Genomic DNA, 21,856 nt, shown 5'->3' on the forward strand with positions numbered 1-21,856 from the left:
ACTTTACTTAAGCAATCTTTATATTGATTTTTTTTTGCACCCTAACAAAAAAAAATGTTTCAGTAATGCCTTTAATAGACAAGACAGAACACAACCTCAAGTGATTAATTGTGGATGACCGTTGGTTATTCATATCATATTCAAGACTGCAGTTTATGATTTACATCAGAGATACAAAATGACAGTTTATTAGTCACATGTTGTCAGCAAAGAAAAAAAAAAGAACAGATGAAACATCCAGGCAAGGGAACTTCATGATCAAGTGTCCTGAAAAGAGAAACAAAAGAGTTTGTGGTTTGCAAAAGACTTCAAACTGTTTACTGCACTGCACATCACAGATTAATATAAAAACATTAAAATCACAAGAGGATGGTAGTGGGTGGTAGTAGCCTAGTGGGTAACACACTCGCCTGTGAACCAGAAGACCCAGGTCCAAATCCTGCTTACTACCATTGTGTCCCTGAGCAAGACACTTAACCCTAAGTTTCTCCGGGGTGGGGGGAAAGACTGTCCCTGTAACTACTGATTGTCTCTCTGGATAAGGGCGTCTGGTAAATGCTTTCGGCCATCACTTATCCAGAGCGACTTACAATCAGTAGTGTTTTACCAACACTCACCAGGCTACTACTAGAGTTCTGCAATCCGCACTCTAACTACACGTGTTTCTCTCTGCTAGGTTCCATCTATGGCCGTGTGTTCTCAATTTTGAAACCAGAATTTAAGGAAACAGCAACGAAGAGGGTAGAAATCTGGTTATACCCGGATCATGCTACCCCTTAAGCCTACTTTGCTGAGCCTCTTTTTTCCAGATGAGGTGAAAGTGAAGTGATTGTGATTGTGGTACAGTGACAGGCACCCGGGGAGCAGTTGGGACGGTGCTTTGCTCAGTGGCACCTTGGTGGATTCGAACTGGCAACCTTCTGAGGCCACGCAAGGCCACCACTGCCCCAAAGTCACCATGGAGATGCCGGGGCTGGATGCAATATTCAAGATTCAATCTTTCAATACATTTATATTTACAGCATTTACCAGACGCCCTAATCCAGAGCGACTTACAGTCAGTAGTGACAGGGACAGTCACCCTGGAGACACTCAGGGTTAAGTGTCTTGCTCAGGGACACAATGGTAGTAAGTCATCCCTTCATTTAAACCCCACACTTCCTCTTTTCAGCCTTTTTAACTGCGTCCCCAAATTGACAAGATTTTACGTCTCTGCTGCCAACTCAGTAGTGGCAACACCAAATACAAATTCAACAAATGTGTATATGGAACAGTGGTCCTAATGTTGAACCCAGGGGGGACCCAATATGGACAGAAGACTTTATTATACAACCAGCAGACGCTCATTTCAACACAGATCAATAGAAAGCAGGTAGATGCAGTGTAGAGTATCCAGGGCGCGGGGTTACGCACCTGGCAGCGGTGCGGATGGTCCCGCGGGGGCTGCTCTCTCTTCAACACGGTGGGCCGCAGCACGTCCACGTCGCGCTCCAGGTGGTCCAGGAGGCCGCTGACGGCGCCGGGCGAGGCGTGGAAATCGACGAGGAAGTATCCGCCGCGCGTGTGCCGCAGGTTGTGCTTGGACATCTTGTAGGGCAGCGTCCTCTCGCCGAGGTTCTCTAGGGCCCTGACCACGGCGCCCCGCTCCATCAGGGTCTCCACGGTGCGCCGGAGGACGGCGGCGGTCTCCGGCCTCTGCATGGCCTTTACGATCAGGGCCAGTTCGTACCGGGGCATGGCCGGCCGCTGACGTGCGTGTCTTCGGTGGAAGCAAAATGTCACGCCAACAAGTTTTAGCGGTACTTGGAAGCGGCCATGACAGTTTTGTGACGTAAAAGGACGCGGCAGCAGGATGATGACGCAACGACTGCTTTTGAATAGCAACTTGCGTCATGTCCTCGGGCGAATAGAAATGAATGCCGTGATTCTGTTAAGTATCATTAAACATAAGTACCATCACACTCGTCACAAAATTGCATAATTTTAACCCGCACTTTGTTGTTTTATTTCATTTAATTCGTCCGATGACGTATTTATTAAGCGCCAGGAGAGCCGCGAGCACGTGGTCACGTGGCGTCGTGCCGCCCTCCCTCCTTCCTTCCTTCCACACGAGTTGAGCGAAGATGGCGGAGCAGAGCTCGGTCCCCAGCGATCTTTACCAGCACGTGTACACGTTTCTACTCGAAAACAAGTTCAGCAAGGCAGCCAAGGAGTTTTTAAAGCAGGCGAAAGTGGTAAATATGGCCACCGCGGCCACGTGACCGGCCGGAGTTCTTGTCGCACGGTTTTACCCGCGGATTACACGGACGCGGACTGACACGAACACGCGTGGCTGCCCGGCGTCGCTTCCAACTCGTCTGTCTTCGCTCCACGTGTGACCCCCGACTTGCTCGGGCTGTTGCGACTGGTTGGCTGTCGGGAAGTTCTGAACTTTTCCCGCCGCACGTCTTTCGGATGCTTTTTTTTTTTATAACTCTCCCGCGCGCCCTTCACAATTCTCTTTGGGTTTTTAAAGGTTTTCATCCTTACATTTTTACGGAATGGGGTATCATACATCTTTATTGGTGCCCAATTAACACGTTTACAGCCCAATAGGAATTTGTATTTATATAGTAGTTGAATAAAAAAGGCGGTACACGAAATTATTACAATGAACTAACCTGGAAACTACATTCGAAGCTAAGTTGATGGGTTGATTTTGTATATTGGGTGTAATGACAGGCATGGAGGTGTTTTATCTGGGATAGGTGTACAGTTTACCCAGGAAACCCCAATAGAAGCAGGATTTTCTGATCAGTAGTGGTCTGCAAAAGTAACAGAGTAATCATCTCTTTTTACAGAAACCTCAAAACCAGAATGATTCAAGTCTTCTTGATATCTTCAGCTTCTGGGTGAAGTAAGTACCGATGTGAACTACCGAGCGCGTATCTTTTATTTGTCGTGCCCTTGATTCTGCTTTAACTTGCGCGTGTTTCTTAGATCTCCGGAGGCGAAGAAACGCAAGGCACTGCCGTGCAATGGTCCCTCTGCAAAAAAGGCTAAGAAGGATGCCGGGAGCTCGAGTAGCGAAGACTCCAGTAGTGATGAGGAGGACTCGACCCCTGCCAGAACCACTGCTGCAGGTATTCCGTCTTCAGACAAGGTGGAGCTGGCTGTGATGTAGGGCTGCACTGTTAATCAAATTTTAACTACAATCACGGTTTTGGTTGCCACGATTAAATTTAAAATGGTTGTTTGCTATATTTACATTTATATAACCAACCATTGGGATGGGGTTCAACACTTATGGGACGGGGTCATGCTTATCTAAAGGTACAAGCGGAAATGCTTCACTTTTGTGCCACGTACAGATGTAATTATGAGCGAACGAAGAATCAATGCATTCTACATGTTACAGACCAGAGCATCTGTCTTCCTCCCCCACCCCACAGGAAAGGCTCTGCTTCTGTATTGATGCCTGTATATGGCTTTGGTCATCTCTTAAGCCAGAGAATGTTGAAAAATCTGAAAGCGTTGTTCACGTGCTGTTAGTTTAAAATAGTGCAATAAAAATGTGTACCTAAGATTATGAATAATAGTGATTTTAATAAGTGATCAAAACAATCAGGATCATTTTGTTCATAATTGTGCAGCCCTACTGATGTATATATGTCTGCCACCTGATGGTGGAAAAATCGATCATTACAGATCGCGCAGCTCATGGTGGCATTCTGAATTGGATCTGCCGTTTTAGATGGTAGTGTTAATAATGGAGGAGTGAACCTTTACTGCTCTCACGATTCGATTATGATTATCAATGCATTGCTTCACGCAAATTTTCTACTTAGTCGCATAATTTTTTAAGGTCTAGTACACTGTGGCTGCTTTGATTTTTCTCCATTGAGCAGAAAAAAACTGCAAATTTATGTCATTATGAGAATGCAACAGGCGTCTTTGCTGCATGTGCGGACACAATGACCAAAAATAAATGAATAAAAATAGTTCCAATTTCCTTGATTCGGCACTACTTGTTATACTCTCCTCTTTGAGGTGTTTGGAGAAACATGGCGATGAAACTTGATCACCCAGCTCCAGCAAGCTGTTTTAGTGTGAAATATCAGTGTTTGAAATTTGTGTGTCTGAAGTCCCCATGGTCCTGGCTCCAGTAAAGAAACCCGCTGCAGCTAAAGCAGAGTCCAGCAGCAGCGATGATTCAAGCGATTCTGAGGATGAGAAGCAGGTTAAAGCCCCAGTAAAGGTGAGCAGAACAAACCTTGAAGCCAATTGAGTGTGAACCTGTTAGGATCTTCGTCCCACCGGTTGGAATAGTTGGCTTCAGCTGCACCTCGGCACCTTGTGAAGCGTTTTTCCTTTTCAACAGAAAACAGTTGCGGCCAAACCAGCAGCAGTGCCGGTGAGGAAAAAGGACACCAGCTCCAGCAGTGAGGAGTCCGACTCTGAAGATGAAACTCCAGCCAAACCTCAGGCTGCAGGTGAGTGGAACCTGGAGGTTTTTTTTTTTTTTTTTTTTGTATTATTATTTTATATATATACACACACACACACCTTTCAATTTTGAACACAGAGATAGAAGAGTTTGCCAAAAAAGAATCCTTTAAATTTCAGTAACATTTGCCCTTTTATAAATTCCATAATTCACCTCCTCACCAGCCATTTATTGGGTGCTGAACTGAATATTGTTTTAAGAATAAAATGGGTTTTTATTGAATAACATCATGGGGTGGTATGATGTCCCAGGTCTATTGCTGACCTCTTATTGTGCGTAAATTACAGCAACCAAGGCTGCAGTTTCGGCCCCCAAAGCCCCTGTGGCTGTCCCTAAAGCTGCTGTTCAGAAGAAACAGGAGAGCAGCAGCAGTGAAGACAGCTCCAGTGACTCTGAGGACGAGGAACCTGCCAAGGTAGCAGCAGTTTGTTCATCTTTATGGATATAAGTGTACTTGAGGGACTTGATTGATTGTAGGGTAATGCATTCTTTTGACAGACCCCAGCTAAACCTGCAGTGAAGGCTCCTACTCCCAGAGCTGTGGCCCCTGCTACTAAGACTTCGGCCCCAGCGGACTCCAGCAGTGAGGAGGACTCCTCCTCAGATGAGGAAGGAGCCCCTCCTAGCAAGAAACCAAAAGCAGGTGCAGCATCAGGTTCACTCATCTGTTACTCTAATCTCCTTTAATTTGTATATTTAGGGAATCGGGGTGATGATGGTTTGCATGATATTTTAGGGCAGTATAGCGCCGTTCCCCCCCCTCCTGCGGTAAAGAAGACTCCTACCCCGCCAGTCGTCAGTAAGGTGCAGGAGTCGTCTTCGGACAGCAGCGATGAGGAGGAAGAGAGGAAGACTGTTGCTGGTATGAATTAGGAATTAATTTTCAGCTTTTAAACACAAACATTACAAACTGTCAGCTTGCGTTTAAACCTTCCTTTTTAAATACTTCAGCTAAAGCAGCACCAGCCAAAGCCCAAAACAAGACCCCAACACCGAAGCCTGCTGCCAAGAAGGATGAGTCCAGTTCAGATAGTTCTGGTACGTGAGTGGAAGCTGATACAAATGGATGTACAGAGTGAGAAATTTTTACGTCCAGATGGTTTATTTGAAAGGGTTCAGATTTGCATCACAAACAAAAATGTTTTGGTCATTGTTTAATTGAGAATTTTTTAAAAAGTCTTTTTCAGCTTTTTAAGGATAAAAAAAAAAAAATATGAATATTTTTTTTAAAGAAACTAAACCACATGGATGCGTGTTCTCATCATGCCAGTGACTCATACAACACACACTGCTGAAATCTTCTTTGGGTGGATTTTTTATTTTTTATTTTTTTTGCCAACTAACTAGTGAGTATAGTTGTTTTTGGCAGCCTGACATAATTTTAGTTTTAGTCTAGTCTTTGCTGTCAGTTTAGATTTTATTAGTCTTAGTGGATCTTAACATTGCATGGAACCACAATGTCACCTGGGCAGGTGTGTGGCGCATCTGCTAACGATAGAATCGTTAGAACACTGATCGCTTGTTAGGTCCCTCAGAGGTGAAAATAATCAATTTAAATGGTCAATTTACATAATCTTCACAGCCATACCTTCCAATATAGGAATAAGAGTTTTGGAACTTTTCTTGATGCAGAGCAATTTTGTTTATGGGATGTGGTAGAGAGCTGGGAATAAACGTTTGGGTGTCAAACACAAATCAAAAATAAAATAAATTTTCTTAGAGCCTTGATGTCAATTAGAAAAGTCTGTCTTAAGATGACACGTGTGTACCAGGTTTTGTTTTAAATAAATAAATAAATAAAATTCTTGATCTTAAAAGGTCTAAAAGTCTTAAATTTCTTATTAGAAATCCTTTGTATCCTGTAGTGACATCCAGACTAATTTTAGTCGTATTTTAGTTCAAATGATCCAAAAACATTTTCTGTAAGTCCAACCCATTTCATAATTAAAACAAGGCTATCTTATCATATTATTGTTATCTTAGACTTAAGTATATTCTACATCCCTTCCAGACACAGTACATGCAGTAGATTTATCAACCACACATTCCACTTCATTGTTTAAAAAAAAAAAAAAAAAAAAAGTCCCAAGATCACTGTCAGCATCTGCTGACCATAAGAATCCTAAAATAGAATTAATTTTACGAATATGGAAGTGATATCATGGGAGATGCAGAAACCGTGATTAAACAAGAGGAAATAATGTCTTGAAGATATGTTTGACTAGATTTTATTTTGTAAACCATATTTAGTCTCATTTTTTTCGTCAACAATATTAAATGATATATTTCATTATATGACCAGCATTTACATCACGTCAAAAAGGTTAATTGATGAAGATATTTTGTAGTAATTTTTTTTTCTTGCCATTTTAGACTCCAGCTCCGAAGATGAAGAACCACCACCAAAACCAGCAGCTAAAGGTGCTGTAGCCAAGGCTGCTCCACCTAAAACTCCACCTGCTAAAGTAGCTCCAGCAGCTGAAGACTCATCTTCTTCCAGCTCAGAAGAGGAAGAAGAGTCAAAGAAGCCAGCTCCCAAAGTGACCTCTGCTGCTAAGGTCGCTCCTGCAAAGGCTGTGCCTGCTAAGACCACGCCTGCTAAGGAAGAATCAAGTTCCTCAAGCTCCAGCTCAGAGGAAGAGGAAGTCTCTCCACCTGCTAAAGCCACGCCTGCTAAAGCCACGCCTGCTAAAGCCACGCCTGCTAAAGCCACGCCTGCTAAAGCCACGCCTGCTAAAGCCACGCCTGCTAAAGCCATGCCTGCTAAAGCCACGCCTGCTAAGGAAGAATCAAGTTCCTCAAGCTCCAGCTCAGAGGAAGAGGAAGTCTCTCCGCCTGCTAAAGCCACGCCTGCTAAAGCCACGCCTGCTAAAGCCACGCCTGCTAAAGCCATGCCTGCTAAAGCCACGCCTGCTAAGGAAGAATCAAGTTCCTCAAGCTCCAGCTCAGAGGAAGAGGAAGTCTCTCCGCCTGCTAAAGCCACGCCTGCTAAAGCCACGCCTGCTAAAGCCACGCCTGCTAAAGCCACGCCTGCTAAAGCCACGCCTGCTAAAGCCACGCCTGCTAAAGCCACGCCTGCTAAAGCCACGCCTGCTAAAGCCACGCCTGCTGCTAAAGAGTCATCGTCCTCCTCCAGCTCTGAAGATGAGGAAGAAGAAAAGAAGCCAGTGGCTAAGGCAGCCCCATCCAAGCCAGCAGCAGCTAAAGCAACTCCTGCTAAAAAAGACTCTTCAAGTTCAGGTGAGTTGTTGGGTTGCATGTACTTCTGAAGTGGTTGAGAAGATCGCGTGCCGCATTTGCCTGCATTTGTTGACTAGAAAGCCAAAGTCTAGACACCCACATTTTCCGATTTATTTTGAGGGAGAATTCTTGTTTTCTGGGTTGATTGATTCGAAACCCAGCCATATGACTGGGTGTTTCTTGGTGCCAGTCCCAAGCCTGGATAAATGGGCACGGTGGGAACCTTCACTGGTCTCACGATGCGATTACGATCATCAGTGCCTCGATATCGATGCATCACGATGCATGCCATACATTTTTCTACATGGTCACATGATGTTTTCAAACACAAGTTCATGTCTCGTACGGCTGTGTGGACACTTTGATTTGCTACTATGAGCAGAAAAACGTTTCTATTGTTCTCTTCCAAGATGGTGGCCTGTAACCAATAGTAACTTTTAAAACAAAATGTCTAATTTCACTGCAGTGACAGAAGGTAAAGAATTGAATTGACATTATTGTTCTACTGTAATACAAATCAACAGTTAATAAGTAAATGTCAGTTTTTCAGTGTTTTATTAACTCCGAATAGAAATTAGAACTTTTCTTTTGAAAAAGGTTACAGGCAATCACTTTGAAAGAGAACAATACAAAGATTCCATTCATGGCCTTTGTCAAGGTTAAATTAGATTTGTAATTGTAAACAGTTTGATGTAACTAATATTAACATTATTTTTATTAGTAAACTAGGGCTGAAATTATTATTCAAATAACTCGAATGATTCGATTACAAAAAATATTCGAGGAAAATTCTTTGCCTCGAGGCTTCGTTTAATTCGTCACCAAAGTCCATCTATATCGTATCGCCCCGCGGAGCTACGCAGTGCAGAGCTGCGCAGCACCGGAATCATTGTTCTACGCGGCCTGTTTTAACTGAAGCGCAGTTCAAAGATTTAAGTAGCCGCCATTTATTGGCGGAAAATGAAGATACCGGTGTGTGTGAAAGGCATAAAATGTCTGACGTGTGGGACCATTTTACACTGCGTGGACAACGTAGTGCAGTGTATACACTGTAAAATGAACCCTGGCTTACCATAAATGGTATCTATTTTTATGATTGCTAACTAACATTAGCGCTTCTTAGAATGTACATTATTTGTGTTATGAGTCGATAGTGACACGGCATGAGATCTCACTCATGTAATTAATCCGTCCCGCACGCCGCACGCCACACACACACTGATAGGTTACATCTCAAAATACGCCTTCCCAATACATAAGGTAGTAATAATAAATGCAACAGATGGACTAATCTACATTCATCAGCATATAGATTTACTTTTGGTCGAGTTTATAGCATTTGTTGTACATCACAGTGGCGCAGACTTGACACACATGCACTAAGACAAATTCTCTCTCTCTTTATTTTGCACATAACATTGCACAATATTGTTTAAGTTGGATTATTAGTAATACTTGAATTGTTTATTTATATTTTGTACCTTTTATACTTTTTATTTTTTCGTTATTCTCAGATGGGCTATAGCAGGGGGTACACCCCTTTTCCCCTTTTTTATTAAATAAAACTAAGGGGAAATAGGCTAACCTACACTTTGTCATGTACATCATGAATGTTTCACAGAAACGTTGATTTAAAAGGTTGACTTAGTTCTGGAGCCAGTAACCCAAAGGTTTTAAGCTTTGATCTAATAAAAGTATTGAAAAAAGACAGAATACTCAATTCCAAAAATATTTGATAGTTGCAGCCCTAGTCAAAACCTTTTATTTAAATATAAACTGTGCACAGCCATACTGAGTGTAAAAATAAAAAAATCCATCCCTGACGTTATTATGACATCTTAAACAGTATTCTTTACAGAATTCCAAATTTTTAATCCAACTGAATGAAAGTAAATGTCAGGTGACCCTGATGGGACTATTTAGGCTGTGTACGGATTGAGAAATGTCACGTTGTAGATCTCTGGACACCCGGAGAAAGATCAGCTTTTCCTCCATTCCCGGTACGTGTATGTTTCAGAAGTAGAAAGAAAACTCAGCCGCTTGGATTCTGGCCGCGTGTAAAAATAAATCACGGCCGGCGGGTGCCGCGGCGCTCAGCATGAAACTCTGACCCGGAGCGGCGCTGTACTCTGTAGATCAGGCCGCCACAGTCGCTACCGGCACTACTTTTTAACGAGAATCACAGAGCAACGTCATTATGATCCGATCGATTATGTTCTGCACTTCATCGCGATGCATCGATTATACGGTTCATTTTAACACCCCTACAATGAACGAGAGGGGACGGGTCACTCTGGATAAGGGCGTATGATAAATGCCGTAAATATAAACCGAAAGGAGGCAACGTTGTAATTAGGATTTAGATCTGAAAATGATCAGATCTGTTTCACCTACATCACAACTCGCTCGTTATTGGTCCCTTAATACTGTATCTGAAGTCTCTTTCCGAAAATCCGCCTTGGTGGAATTCCAGTCCCACAATGAGATTTCCCCAGGATGCGCCGGTTCCGTGTCTGTAGCTTTAAATGCAAACGGATTTCATTTTCATGATTGGGGACAATTAGTCACTGTGTTGAAGACGTTGATGAAGGAATCCAGTTTAACCTGCTGTGTGTCAATTTTTTAAAATCTTATTTTAGTGTGCTAAATAAAAGCAGTTGACGTTCTTCTACGCTGTAGTTGTGCTGTTCTAACTCGTCTTGGAAAACACACTTATTGAAGGCTTCGTGTAGCTGTTCTTAAACGGACGCCATACCTGAGACCACTTAAATTAGAAGCGGAAATTGAATCAAGTTTGCGTTAATGTTGAAGAATAATTCCTCCCTTACAGATTCTGACAGCTCCGAGGACGAGGCGCCCGCTAAACCAGCCCCCACTAAAAAACCTGCGGCTCCAGCTGTCAAAGCTGCTCCAGCTGCCAAAGCAGCTGCCAAGGCGGCTCAGGAGAGCTCCGGGTCTGACAGCGACAGCAGCTCGGACTCTGAGGAAGAAGCTCCGGCACCTAAAGCAGCTCCTATAAAGGCCGCTGCTCCCAAGGTGGCCCAGAAGCCCGCCGAGCCCAGCAGCAGCGAGGAGGACAGTTCCAGCGACGAGGAGCAACCTGCAGCGGCGCCGGCCCCGCCCAAACCTGCAGCGGCGCCGGCCGCCGCCCCCAGACAGACCGTAAGCAAAAAGGAAGAAAGCAGCAGCAGCTCGGACTCTTCAGACAGCTCTGAATCAGAAAAGGACACTAAAAAGACGCCGGCTAAGCGGACACAATCCAATGGGACTGCAGCCACGCCCAAAACGCCCGCCTCCGCGGTGAAGGCCCCTCCAAAGAAGCCGGCTGAGTCGTCCTCCAGCGAGAGCAGTTCTGAGGAGGAGGAAGAGACCAAGGCTGTAAAAACATCTACACCTGCTCCTACGCCCAAAGCTAAAGAAGAGAGCAGCTCTTCATCGGAGGAGGAGGAGGAGGACAAATCTCCGAAGACTCCAGTCACACCTGTGGCTAATGGTAACTGTTACAGTCCCTGTGTTTTTCTGAGCATAATGTTAAATGATCTGTGAATGGACTTATTTTTTTTTTATTGGTATTTCTAGGTACAAATGGCAAAGTAAAGAGGCAGGAGGCTGAGGAAGCAGCCAAGAAGAAAACCCCAAAGAACAAGAAAATCGCTACGGCTGCACCGCACTCCTTCCCTAAGGCCAAGGGAAAAGAGAAGGTAGATTTCCAGAATATGTTGACTGACTGCAGGTGTGTGTGTGGGTGAGAAGATGTTGAACGTGCTCTTTGCTCACGTGTATAGGTCTAAATTTGAGGGTCAGTAAAACCACACTAGGAATTTTTGGTTCCATGTCAGTGCCCCAGTGGGGCAGAGTTGGCCTAGCGGTTAAGGAAGCGGCCCCGTAATCAGAAGGTTGCCGGTTCGAATACCAATCCGCCAAGGTGCCACTGAACAAAGCACCGTCCCCACACACTGCTCCCCGGGCGCCTGTCATGGCTGCCCATTGCTCACCAAAATTGATGGTTAAATACAGAGGACTAATTTGATTGTGTCACCGTGTGCTGTGCAGCAGAGTTTCACACTGCAGTGTTTTCACTTCACGTTCTTGACCGCTTTGTATTGAAACTTTTTTTTTTCGTTGTTGAATGTGTTGATGAACTGTGTTTCTTCTTCTGTTCGTCTAAAGACAGCCAATACTCCTTTCCGTAGAATAGTAGACGAGGAGATCGAGGTGGATCCACGACTGGCAGACAACTCCTTTGACGCTAAGGTGGGTCAAAGATTGGTGTTTATTGTTCAGATGAAAGCAAAGATAATGACTTGTTTTCTTTGCTTTCATAAAGCTCGGAGCAAACGGCGACTGGGGACAGAAGGCCAATAATGCGCTGAAATTCACAAAGGGAAAATCCTTCCGGCATGAGAAGACAAAGAAGAAGCGCGGTAGCTACCGAGGAGGGAACATCTCCACCACAGTTAATTCCATCAAGTTTGACAGTGACTAAGAACCATTGGCCAACAAGGTTTTACCTCCCTGTCCACCTCCTGGTACTCATCACCCTTTTTGGAGGGGTGCTGTCTATTCCGGAAATGCATGAAAATGCTGGGCTCCGTCATTAACCTGCTGCAGTCACAACAATCAGCCACTAGATGGTGCCAGAATGCCACAAGTTGTAAATGTAAATATAATAATGACTCATTTTAAATGCTCTCATCTGTTATCATGATCTCTTTTGGGGTCTTTTCCTTTAAATCCATTACAACTAATAATTGGTGGACGTTGGTAAATGCTAACAGTTGCATAGCCTAGTGAAGTAGGTGAATTTACTTTTTTATATATTGTATTTTGAGGGACATTAGAATACATCTATAAGAGTTCAGTTTTTTGATTCAAGGCATCCACACATTTTATACTGTACTGTACCATATACTTGTGGTAGGACAACATGTCTGGTTCAGGTTCTCCCCTCAAATTTACAAGCCATACTGTACAACAGACTACAGATTCGTGCTGGCAGATGTTGGCCACCGTGATCCATTTCAAAGAGTGTGTGTGAGGGGGGGCTCATTATTTCTGTTTTTTTGACATGGAAGTGTTTTACTGACACAAGTTGTGCTCAGTTTTGTTCTTTCCTTCTTATGACTGTAATAAAATGTGAAGTGGATAAAGTCTTAACCCTTGAGAGATCTTAGGGACATTTTTAAACTTCAAGTCATTTTGGCTGTGTTGTACGGGTGTAACCTGCCATATGATATTCTTTTTCTTAACTTCATTATTGTTTAGTTCCTTAAAAGAGGCTAAAATAGCAAAGCTTCTCAAAAACTGACTTGTTTGATCCTAATGACAAACGGTGTTCAATTGAAGACCATTAAAAATGCTATTATTGGTCGTATGTAAATTAATGTATTCCTTTATTTTAGATTTCATTATCAATTTCAAGTTTTTATATATGTCCACCAGATGGCCCTATTTTTCTTTCCTTGATGGCATGTGTGAGAAGTACTGTATGTCTTTGGAACTACTTAAATTTTTTATATTTAAAAAAATAATAATAACTACACAGAGGCATCTTATATAGATTTGTCAAGTACTATAGACAATGAATGCGGCTTCTAGCCTTTATATACATGTAAGAACACTTAGATGAAAGGAAATAACGTCTTGTTTTGGTCAACGAAAGAGACATTTTAGTATGTTTTTTTTTTTTTTTTTTTGCAAAACCCATTTAGTCTCGTTTTTATTAGTCAACAGTATTACATTATATATTTCCCTATAGTCACATGACCATGATTTGTCTTGTCACCCCATAAAGTCTCTTCGGTGAAGATATTTTGTTGACTTCACACTGGTGTGAAGTGACCAACCTCTAATAATAATAATCAAATACTAGTAGAAAAAAAAAAAAAAAGACTTGTGGGAAAAATATTAATATATAACTAGACAAGGGAAGTTTGTGAACAAACTTCGATTTTGGCTTGGAAAGCCATAAAAAGGTTAAAGAAAAGGACAAAGAGCGAAAACGGGGCGTGGTTTTTGCTGAGTGGTGGTGTCTGTTGACTGGCAAAAAATTTTGGGCTATTTGTGATCTTTCTGGGGGGCGTGGGCACTTTTGGGGGTGTTATTTGCTAGGGGGTGTGGTCTCTCATGGGGGATGTTGTTTGTTGACCAGCAAAGTGAATTTGGCCATGGTAAATATTTGGGGGGCATTGTTTTTGTGTAAAGGGCGTGTTTGTCGTCAGGGGCGTGGTCTAGAAAATTAGGCGGGACGCCGATGAAGGTGTGTACCAAGTTTTATGTCAAAATGTTGAAGTGTGTGAATCTGAGAATGGGTTAAAGTTCCCATGTTAAGTCAATGGGAAAAAATGGGAAAATTTGGGGCTGAATAGGAGGAGTGTGGGCGTGGCCACTAGGGAGAAAAAGAGGTGCAATGGAAAGAGGGGGTCATGGAGATGCTGGATGTTGAGTTTCAACATCCAGAAAAATGGCTCAGAAAACTGGGTGTGGCAGGTGGGCGGAACCACGTATCCCTTAGAAAAGCACAAGCACACCCCATGGCCATAGGCCGGATACATGTGTGAAGTTTGGAGGATGTAGGGTGAAAACTGGAGAAGGAGATGCGTTTGAAAAAACGACCGGAGAATAAGAAGTGGAAGAACAAGATTTTGGCTTTCCAAGCCAAAATAATAACTTTTTTGGAAGGTGACCTTGAGGGACGAATACATCAGAATATTAAAAACTGTAATGCAGCTCTGTGCATTATTATAATGAGAAATTAGAGGCTCTTGACATCTGTCAGGGTTTTATCCTTGAGGAGAACAGCCATGGGATCTTGGGGTCAGCCACGCACCTGACTATGTTTAGGGTCCGCTTAGCTGTTACTGTTAACAGCTTGAAGTGTGATGACCAACTCTCATCTCTCATTGTGATGGTCCCTGATGGCATCACTTTGAGCTGCGACATTCTGCCTATGTGGTGATTGGTCTCGATCATAAAGATGAATTTGAGTACAGTTGTTAGCATGATTATCTGATTTCAATGCACAGGGTGGAAATATTAATAAGCAACTGAAAGCACCAGTTCAAGTAGATGTGCTGGAAGCAGGAAAATTGGGAGAAAGGAAAGGTCCCGAGTCACCAAGTACCAGATTGTGAAGCTAGACGACGGGGTCCTTGCAAGAGCATGCAGGGGTCCAAGGACTGAGAACCAGTGAGCAAGCAGCGGGGTCACCCAAGTCTTCTCAATTTGCATGCTGAGTGCAAGTTAAGCCTGTCTGGTTCAGCCCAGCAGAACAATGTGGACGTCGTTTCAGATGCTGGTACAGGTGCCCATTCCGACCTGAAGCTTGGTTCCTGCATGTTCATGTGGATGTTGATGTGCCACTTTCCATAGTTTCAGGGAGGAAACAAGGTCCAACCTGGGATTCCAACTGGTTTGGGATTTGAACCTGCCTTCTAGTTAAAATACCAAATAGAAGGAATTGTTTACTGCATATTAGGGCCCAGAGAACACCCCACAAGGCTTCCCTGGTTGCATCTCCACGGAAACAGCAGGAATTAAAGCCCCTGCGGATTCCACGCGACAACTTATGGAGGTCTTGTGAAGGCCATGGGTCAGAGCTGTAGTGAGCAAATGTAGACCTACATCATATTAGGTTTCTAGTGTAAATGTAGGGTGGTAGTAGCCTAGTGGGTAACACACTCACCTACTAACCAGAAGACCCCAGTCAGGGTTTCTGCAGATACAAGGAAGCGAAGTTTTAGAATTTTATGACCTTTTTTAAGTCCACTTCCATCAAGTTCGAGACCCATCAACTCGGCAGACACTCTGAGGACCATACGCTCTTCTTGAGACGCTTATCTTATATAGTATATTATTATTTGATATATGACTTTTACTTTAATGCTTGTTATTTTTTTTAGCCTTTGTCAATGTGAACAGACTCATATTACCAGCACTGCTGCGAGCCACTAGGGGGCGACTGCGCTCTTTTCGGTTTGTAATTTTTGCGAGTCATTTCCAGTGGTGGTGTTTGGAGTGGGTGACATGGGCCCGCGCCCAGGGCACCAAGCAGGCTAGGACCGCCTGGAATACCATTCATTTGATTTATTGGCTATTCAGTATTTTTAATACTTTTAATCTCTGGATTTAAGGATAACTTGTCATTTTTTAATGATATTTAAGGCCTTAATTTAGGAAAATTTGCAAAAACCCTGCAGGGTTAAACCCCACCTACTACCAGCTGCAGGCTGGCACAGGGGCGTGGCTCTGAGCCGAATACTGATGGAGGCCGCGTCTGAGCCAGTTCCAGAGTGGAAAAGCTTGCAGCGTCATTGTACCCCACATGGGTGTGGTGACAGTTCTCAGCTAAAACTGTTGATCGTGCAGCTTTTGGGCAGTAAATTATAAAAAGCTGTGCTCCAACCCTAGAGTTTTTATTAGCTTTTAATGGAAAAGGAGGTTTAAAAGTTCCACTGAGGTCCACTGAGTGAGCGCTGCGCCCCTCCTGTACGTTTCAATTAAGAGAAATTTGCTGACTGCAGCTGCCCGCACACATTAACACCAGAACACACACACATACACACAATTGCACTTCAGACATTAGGTGGGGTGAGAGACTAAAAACACCAACATATTCCCATGTTGGTGATCATTGCAATCATCCTGTTGTGTGGGGGGGGAGAAAGGAATTTTCAAAAAGAAGCACTCTGGGCTGATGGTATTTGCATTGGTTATTAAAAACAAAACCCAATGGGGAACCAAACTGATTTATTAGGCATTCAAAGCAGGAATCTACAGCAATGGGTCACCGTTTCTTGGCTTGTCGTTGCTTCTAATACACATTCGAAATATATGATTTAATATATAGTTGTGATCATGCACGCATCATCAGAAATAACACCAAGCCTGTAACATCAATGTGGAAGGACTGATATTCCTGCAGGGTGAGAGCAGGGGTCACAAACCCTGATCCTGGAGGAAAGCTCATCCTCCAGACAACTTTTTTTTTTAGGCTGACCCTCATTTAACATGCCTGATTCAATCGGTCTACTCACCTCCTACCCAGTTCTCCAGTTGATGCAGGTGTGTGGTGGGACATGGAAGGGTCTGGTGCCCTCCAGGATTAGGGTGGGTCAGATTATAAAGGGGTCAATGTCTGTATCATGTAACCATTGATCTTGTTTCTGTTCTCGTTTTGACACTTTTGAATGAGGGAACCTCTGATGAGACCTTAAAGATTAAAAGGCGCCAAGCAGTAAACAAACGAGACTTCATGTAGCCGCAAAGTCTCATTTACCTCCTAACCAGCCTGCCCAGGTCCAACAGTGTATGGTGTGAATGACAACAGCAGTGCTGACACACACCAGAGCATCGGCCGCTGTGGTGTGCACTCAGGATCGATTAACGTTATCGCCAGCGGCATCTTAACGAGTTCGTTCGCATAATGACTTATTTAATCCAGGAAGACGCAGAACGTCTCTGGCAGTCATCTCCTCTCCTTCCCACTTCATTTTTCGCTCGGATGGTCAGGTTCTCTCACTCTGTCAGGCCATCAGCATAGTGGAACTAATGCTGTTTGGGCGTGGCAAAGTCCCAGACGGTGTCTTGCGCGCACTTCCACATGGCGCGCACAAGCCGGGTGAATCCCATGTCCTTGGGCTTCTCCAGGCCACGCATCAACCTCTGCTTCATGATGGCGATGAACTCCTTGTTGCTGAGCTCTCCGTTGCCTGTACCGCAGCAGAGACAGTAGAGTACAGCGAAGGTTGGTACAAAAGGACAAAAAAGTTTTTGCTGACAAGTTCCTATAGATTGTAGAAGTGGACCAAAACGTACTGATGCACCACCGTTTTATTTTGATTGATTGTTTATGTGCTTTATAGCTGCCATGGTCCCAAATCGTTTCTGAACTGAGACTTGATTTTGAAATGAATAGTGAGCTCAAGAATTGAAAATCATACTGACATTTTCCTAATTGCGCAACGCTACTCTGGGGACGGCTGTCACGGGCGGGGCAGTGAACTCACCATCGCAGTCGAACAGCGCAAACACCACATCGCACACGTGGTCGGACAGCTCCACTTTGGCCACGGTGCGGGCGACCTGCTTCATGGTGGCTGGGAGGAGAGGGAGGAGGGAAGAAGAAACACGGTTCACTGACCAGAACATCCCTCGCTCAGGAGAGTAGTTACACAGGCAGAGGGCAAAATATCTGGTTTCAGTCTTACTGAGCAATAAGAAAACAATAAGAAAACGTCTCCCTGGTCACAATGATGTCAGATTTGAGGGGGACAATAAAGACCAGGCAAGAGAAAGTGTACGGCTGGCAGTGCAGCAAAACTCTCAGACAGGGAGGGATGGATTTAAGGTTTCATATCCAAACGAGCAGGCAAGTCTCCTCAAGGGAAGAGGTCTACCAGACACAGACTCTGGGTCACCTGAGGGAAGGAAATAAAAATTACGACCGGGAGATAAAAGGCTCTTTAGAGTCCATAAGGACCATTGATCTGATCGTCCTGAAGACAGCAGTGGAGGTGTGGGAGTTGGTCGGGGGGTGTGAGAGACGAGAGGCAGAAATCCAGGAGAGGAGTCGGAGCCAAATTGATTCCACCATAATCATCATGTCTGTGTGGCAACATAATTCACCATCTGAGCGCGGGGCTAAAGCCAGAGTACACACGAGGAGGGATGCAAAATTACAAGACTGAAGCCCCTCAGACCCTCTATCCTGCGACAGAGAGACAACTGAATCAACATGGCACTGCTATGCGAGGTTACAGACAATGGACAGGGTCAGGCCAATTCAGGTTGCTAAATATCATTAAAAATACTTTTCATTAAACTGAAACATTCACTATAACCGCTATAAGCGAAGAGAACACACACGTTCACCTCACATCTACGGAGACTTTACGGTCACCAGTCCACCTAGTGTTCATGCGGGAGGACACAGGAGATAAAAACCATCACATGGCCAGGCTGAGAATAAAACAAGAAAGTGAACCGTTTATTGCGCCGCAGCACAATCGATATGGGCGAATTGCAGGGCCACGATTAGAGAATTACAGTCAGGATGGAGAGACTGTTAATACGGCTCTGTTGCTGCTGCTGAATAGAGTAAGTTTGGGGGGAGGGCGCAAAACAGACCATCGGTCCTTCTTGGCAGAAAGGACGAACAACAGAGATGGAGAGAATGTGTAAAGCGGAGCTGGGAACACGGAAAAAGAGAAAGCGGAAAATCAAACTATTGATGTGCAGAAAGTGGCCACCAGGGATGTACAAAGGGGAGCTGAGGGGTCCTCAACGCACCTTTGTCGATGGAGGCTCCTGCCATGTGGTAAAAACTCAGAGCCGTGTCCACGTCATTCACATTCTTCAGAAAAGTGAAGAAACTCTCCACCTCCTCAAACGTGATGCCCTGCAGACATAGAGATAAGGAGACAATGTGGCATCATTAAGATGATTACCATTCATTTACAAGGCAGGATCAGCCCCAATGAGATTTTAACAACTTGACAATGACAAGGATAATTGTCATTATAACACAAAAATTCACACATCCTCTAAATGACAAAATAATTTTTAAAAATCAGATGTTAAGGGCTTCCTGTAACACAATGCAAAAAACAGTGAAAGTGAAGTGATTGTCATTGTGATACACTGCAGCACAGCACACGGTGACACAATGAAGCGTGTCCCCTGCTTTTAACCATCAACCTTGGTGGGCAGTGGGCACCCTAGTGGCACCACAGTGAAGGGAAAGAGAGGAAGGCTGCTTCTGCTGGCACAGAGGAAATAAGCAAATTTCTGTGCAGAATAAGGATCATTGGAAGTAGAAAATTCCTGTCCATAATGATCAGTGTTCTTAAAGGTTCCCTATTATGAATTTGTTTTGCTTTTATATATGTTTTATTGGTCCCCTAAAACTGTATGGCGGTATTCAACGTGACGGTTCGTGGAGATAATGTGTTCTGGGAGGGGTGGAAAATTCTCTGTGCGGAAAAAGCATTAAAAAATGGGAGGTAACCTTTACCCCAAGGGGACAAATTCCAGATCCGACCGTCTGAGTTGTTGCTCTCTTAACGGTGGAGCAGAATGACATATCACCATTTCCAGCCACTGCAGGACCATAGACAGGGTAGGGGAACTTCTATTAATGTTAAATAAACTCACAAAGTGTAATTTTCATAATAGGGGACCTTTACTCCAAAAAGCGACTACAATCACCACACGTCGTATTCGCATCCAAATATGTGAATCACAGAGTGAGACTTTCATTAGGTTTAGAAGGGACACAAAGTGCATTAGCTCAAACTAGAGGGAATTGAAAGTGACAGAATTTGTTCTTTTGGCCTATTAGGAACTTCCACTTGTTTTCTCCCCAACTCCAATGCGTTAATTCTACCCCCCCCCTCTTATAATCTGCTCCAAATTTGCATTCTGTGCTAAACACTGTCCGCTGGGGTCTGATTTGGAAGTGATGGAGAGAAACACAGGGGGCTTTTGAGAACATATAAAACACCCTCTTGTTGCACACACACACACACACACACACATATATGGACTAAACCCAAACCAACCACTAAATTGAAAATTTTAATTAAAACCTTTGGCTCCTGACAAGAATTTCTAATCCCCATCGATCCACAAAATGTCCTCTCCTTCACAGAAATGTCTTCCAATCATTTTAACAAGCACGAGGACACTTTTTCTCTCTTTTTCTTTCCCAGTCACACACACAGTCAGACGCTAAGAGAAGGAGACAGCGAGGCAGACAGGTGGGATCTGACCGATCCGCTGCTAGAGTGATGAATCTCTCGAGTAGTTTCCGAACAAGCCGCTCCCTCGCATTCAGAGTGTTTCTGAGTGTGTGACTGCATACCTGTGCATCCTTGAACATCTTCTTGAGCCCCTTCTGCATCTGCTTGAGCTTGCGGGACTGAACGCCGCTGTAGGCCAGCAGCATGCCCCCAAACTGCCGCTCTGAGATGTGCCCGTCCACCGGGTCATTCCTTTCAAACTGCAGACGGACAGAGACGGTGGAATAAATAAATAAGTGGATATATAGAGAGATATTCAGGCCTGGTGTCTGCCACTGTGCTGAATAAAGTATCTGCCACTGCTAAATAAAGTAAAGTAAAGAACAGTGGGTTTGGACTGTTCCTTATGTGCATGTTATTACAGTGAGCAAGTGTCCGCTGGCAGGACCACTGCGTTGCTCTGTAACATCCAGCATCCTCGATGCCTCAAACACGCACATTTCTCCATTTACAAATACCTGCCTCTGTACTTCAGTTCTACAGTCAAACTGAAGGTGCAAATCTCTGTAAAAGATTTGATGCATGGGAGGAGTGTTTCTTAATGTCACATTCGCCAGTTCATCAATAAAGGTGAAAGTGCTGAGAGTCGATCAGCATATTTCACATCCAATATATCTACAGCATAGTTTCTCTTCACCAACGACAACCAGCAAGCAGCCTTTTCATGTTTTTGTCTTTTGAAGGTCTTAAAGACATACTTGATGTGACTAACAAACATGCACCATGGTTAATATAGGGCTGTGAAAACCGTGCCCTAGGACTCTAATCCTATCTCATCCGGTAAATTGCGGAACAGCCACCCACACAAAAGGCTTAAAATGTCTAAAACCGAAAACTGTGAAATAGTATAATAATTTTAAATTATTGCCACTACGGTTCATTACAGAAAGCAGCAAATAGCCGTGGTAGACATCAACACAGATGGCTGGAATCATAAGAATTTGCAGGTAAATGAATAAGAATAAGGCATGTGGGTGAGAAAAGATGGAACAGCGTATGGGTGTGATGTACAATGATGGAGTGAAGGAAAGAGAAATCTGCGGGATGGACGGTCAGTTCCTGCAAAAGAGATGCTGAGGGGTGGTGAATTAAGCCAGAGAGCTGCTGTCTCAGCTCTTCTGCAGTGCCATGGAGATGACGACAGAGGCTGACCAAGGCCAAGACCGTATGAGGCACTGCAGCCAAACCACATCGCTTCTGTGTGTGTGTGTGTGTGTGTGTGTGTGGGGACTGTTCTCAACATTTATGACATGTAAAGTGAAAGAAATGATGGTTGAGAGGACCATTTATCTGCCTCTGAATTGTTCCTGCCAGCATCCGCCTCATCAGC

At 44.0% G+C, this 21,856-nt stretch overlaps 3 protein-coding genes across 7 annotated transcripts in view; 1 reads left to right on the top strand and 2 right to left on the bottom strand.

The window, feature by feature from the left end:
* Positions 1-7: 7 nt before the first annotated feature.
* Positions 8-1,835, bottom strand: mrps6 (mitochondrial ribosomal protein S6). The gene is made up of 2 exons (XM_028988606.1): positions 1,414-1,835; positions 8-267 (listed from the first exon to the last, which is right to left on the bottom strand). The coding sequence occupies exons 1-2, from the start codon at positions 1,735-1,737 to the stop codon at positions 259-261; spliced, it is 333 nt and encodes a 110-aa protein (XP_028844439.1). The 5' UTR covers positions 1,738-1,835; the 3' UTR covers positions 8-258.
* A 268-nt stretch (positions 1,836-2,103) lies between these two features.
* nolc1 (nucleolar and coiled-body phosphoprotein 1) lies at positions 2,104-13,096 on the top strand. 2 transcript variants are annotated; one of them, XM_028988536.1, is made up of 14 exons: positions 2,104-2,234; positions 2,841-2,896; positions 2,980-3,122; positions 4,125-4,237; positions 4,361-4,472; positions 4,774-4,901; positions 4,985-5,129; positions 5,223-5,348; positions 5,438-5,524; positions 6,860-7,726; positions 10,557-11,219; positions 11,306-11,427; positions 11,897-11,980; positions 12,054-13,096. In XM_028988536.1, exons 1-14 carry the CDS (start codon positions 2,124-2,126, stop codon positions 12,210-12,212), a joined length of 2,916 nt encoding a protein of 971 aa, XP_028844369.1. In that variant the 5' UTR covers positions 2,104-2,123; the 3' UTR covers positions 12,213-13,096. The 2 variants fall into 2 exon arrangements, with proteins under 2 accessions (XP_028844369.1, XP_028844370.1); XM_028988537.1 differs by having other exon boundaries at positions 11,920-11,980; positions 12,054-12,194.
* A 3,361-nt stretch (positions 13,097-16,457) lies between these two features.
* Positions 16,458-21,856, bottom strand: part of micu1 (mitochondrial calcium uptake 1) — a 33,920-nt gene continuing 28,521 nt past the window's right edge. For all 4 annotated transcript variants that reach the window (XM_028988569.1, XM_028988568.1, XM_028988567.1 and 1 more), the window contains 4 exons: positions 20,589-20,726; positions 19,016-19,124; positions 17,734-17,823; positions 16,458-17,436 (listed from right to left, as the gene is read on the bottom strand). In XM_028988569.1, the coding sequence (XP_028844402.1) occupies positions 17,273-17,436; positions 17,734-17,823; positions 19,016-19,124; positions 20,589-20,726 (501 nt within the window). In that variant the 3' untranslated portion in view covers positions 16,458-17,272. The remainder of the gene's footprint in view (positions 17,437-17,733; positions 17,824-19,015; positions 19,125-20,588; positions 20,727-21,856) is intronic.

This window comes from Denticeps clupeoides, chromosome 8 (assembly GCF_900700375.1).
Source record: "Denticeps clupeoides chromosome 8, fDenClu1.1, whole genome shotgun sequence".
Classification (NCBI taxonomy): domain Eukaryota; kingdom Metazoa; phylum Chordata; class Actinopteri; order Clupeiformes; family Denticipitidae; genus Denticeps; species Denticeps clupeoides.

Bases quoted from the DNA above. Each gene is read 5' to 3' on its own strand.
- mrps6 (XM_028988606.1), bottom strand. From the start codon at position 1,737: ATGCCCCGGTACGAACTGGCCCTGATCGTAAAGGCCATGCAGAGGCCG.
- nolc1 (XM_028988536.1), top strand. From the start codon at position 2,124: ATGGCGGAGCAGAGCTCGGTCCCCAGCGATCTTTACCAGCACGTGTAC. The intron at 2,897-2,979 runs GTAAGTACCGAT...CGTGTTTCTTAG, and splicing joins ATCTTCAGCTTCTGGGTGAA to ATCTCCGGAGGCGAAGAAAC. The intron at 11,981-12,053 runs GTGGGTCAAAGA...GCTTTCATAAAG, and splicing joins ACAACTCCTTTGACGCTAAG to CTCGGAGCAAACGGCGACTG.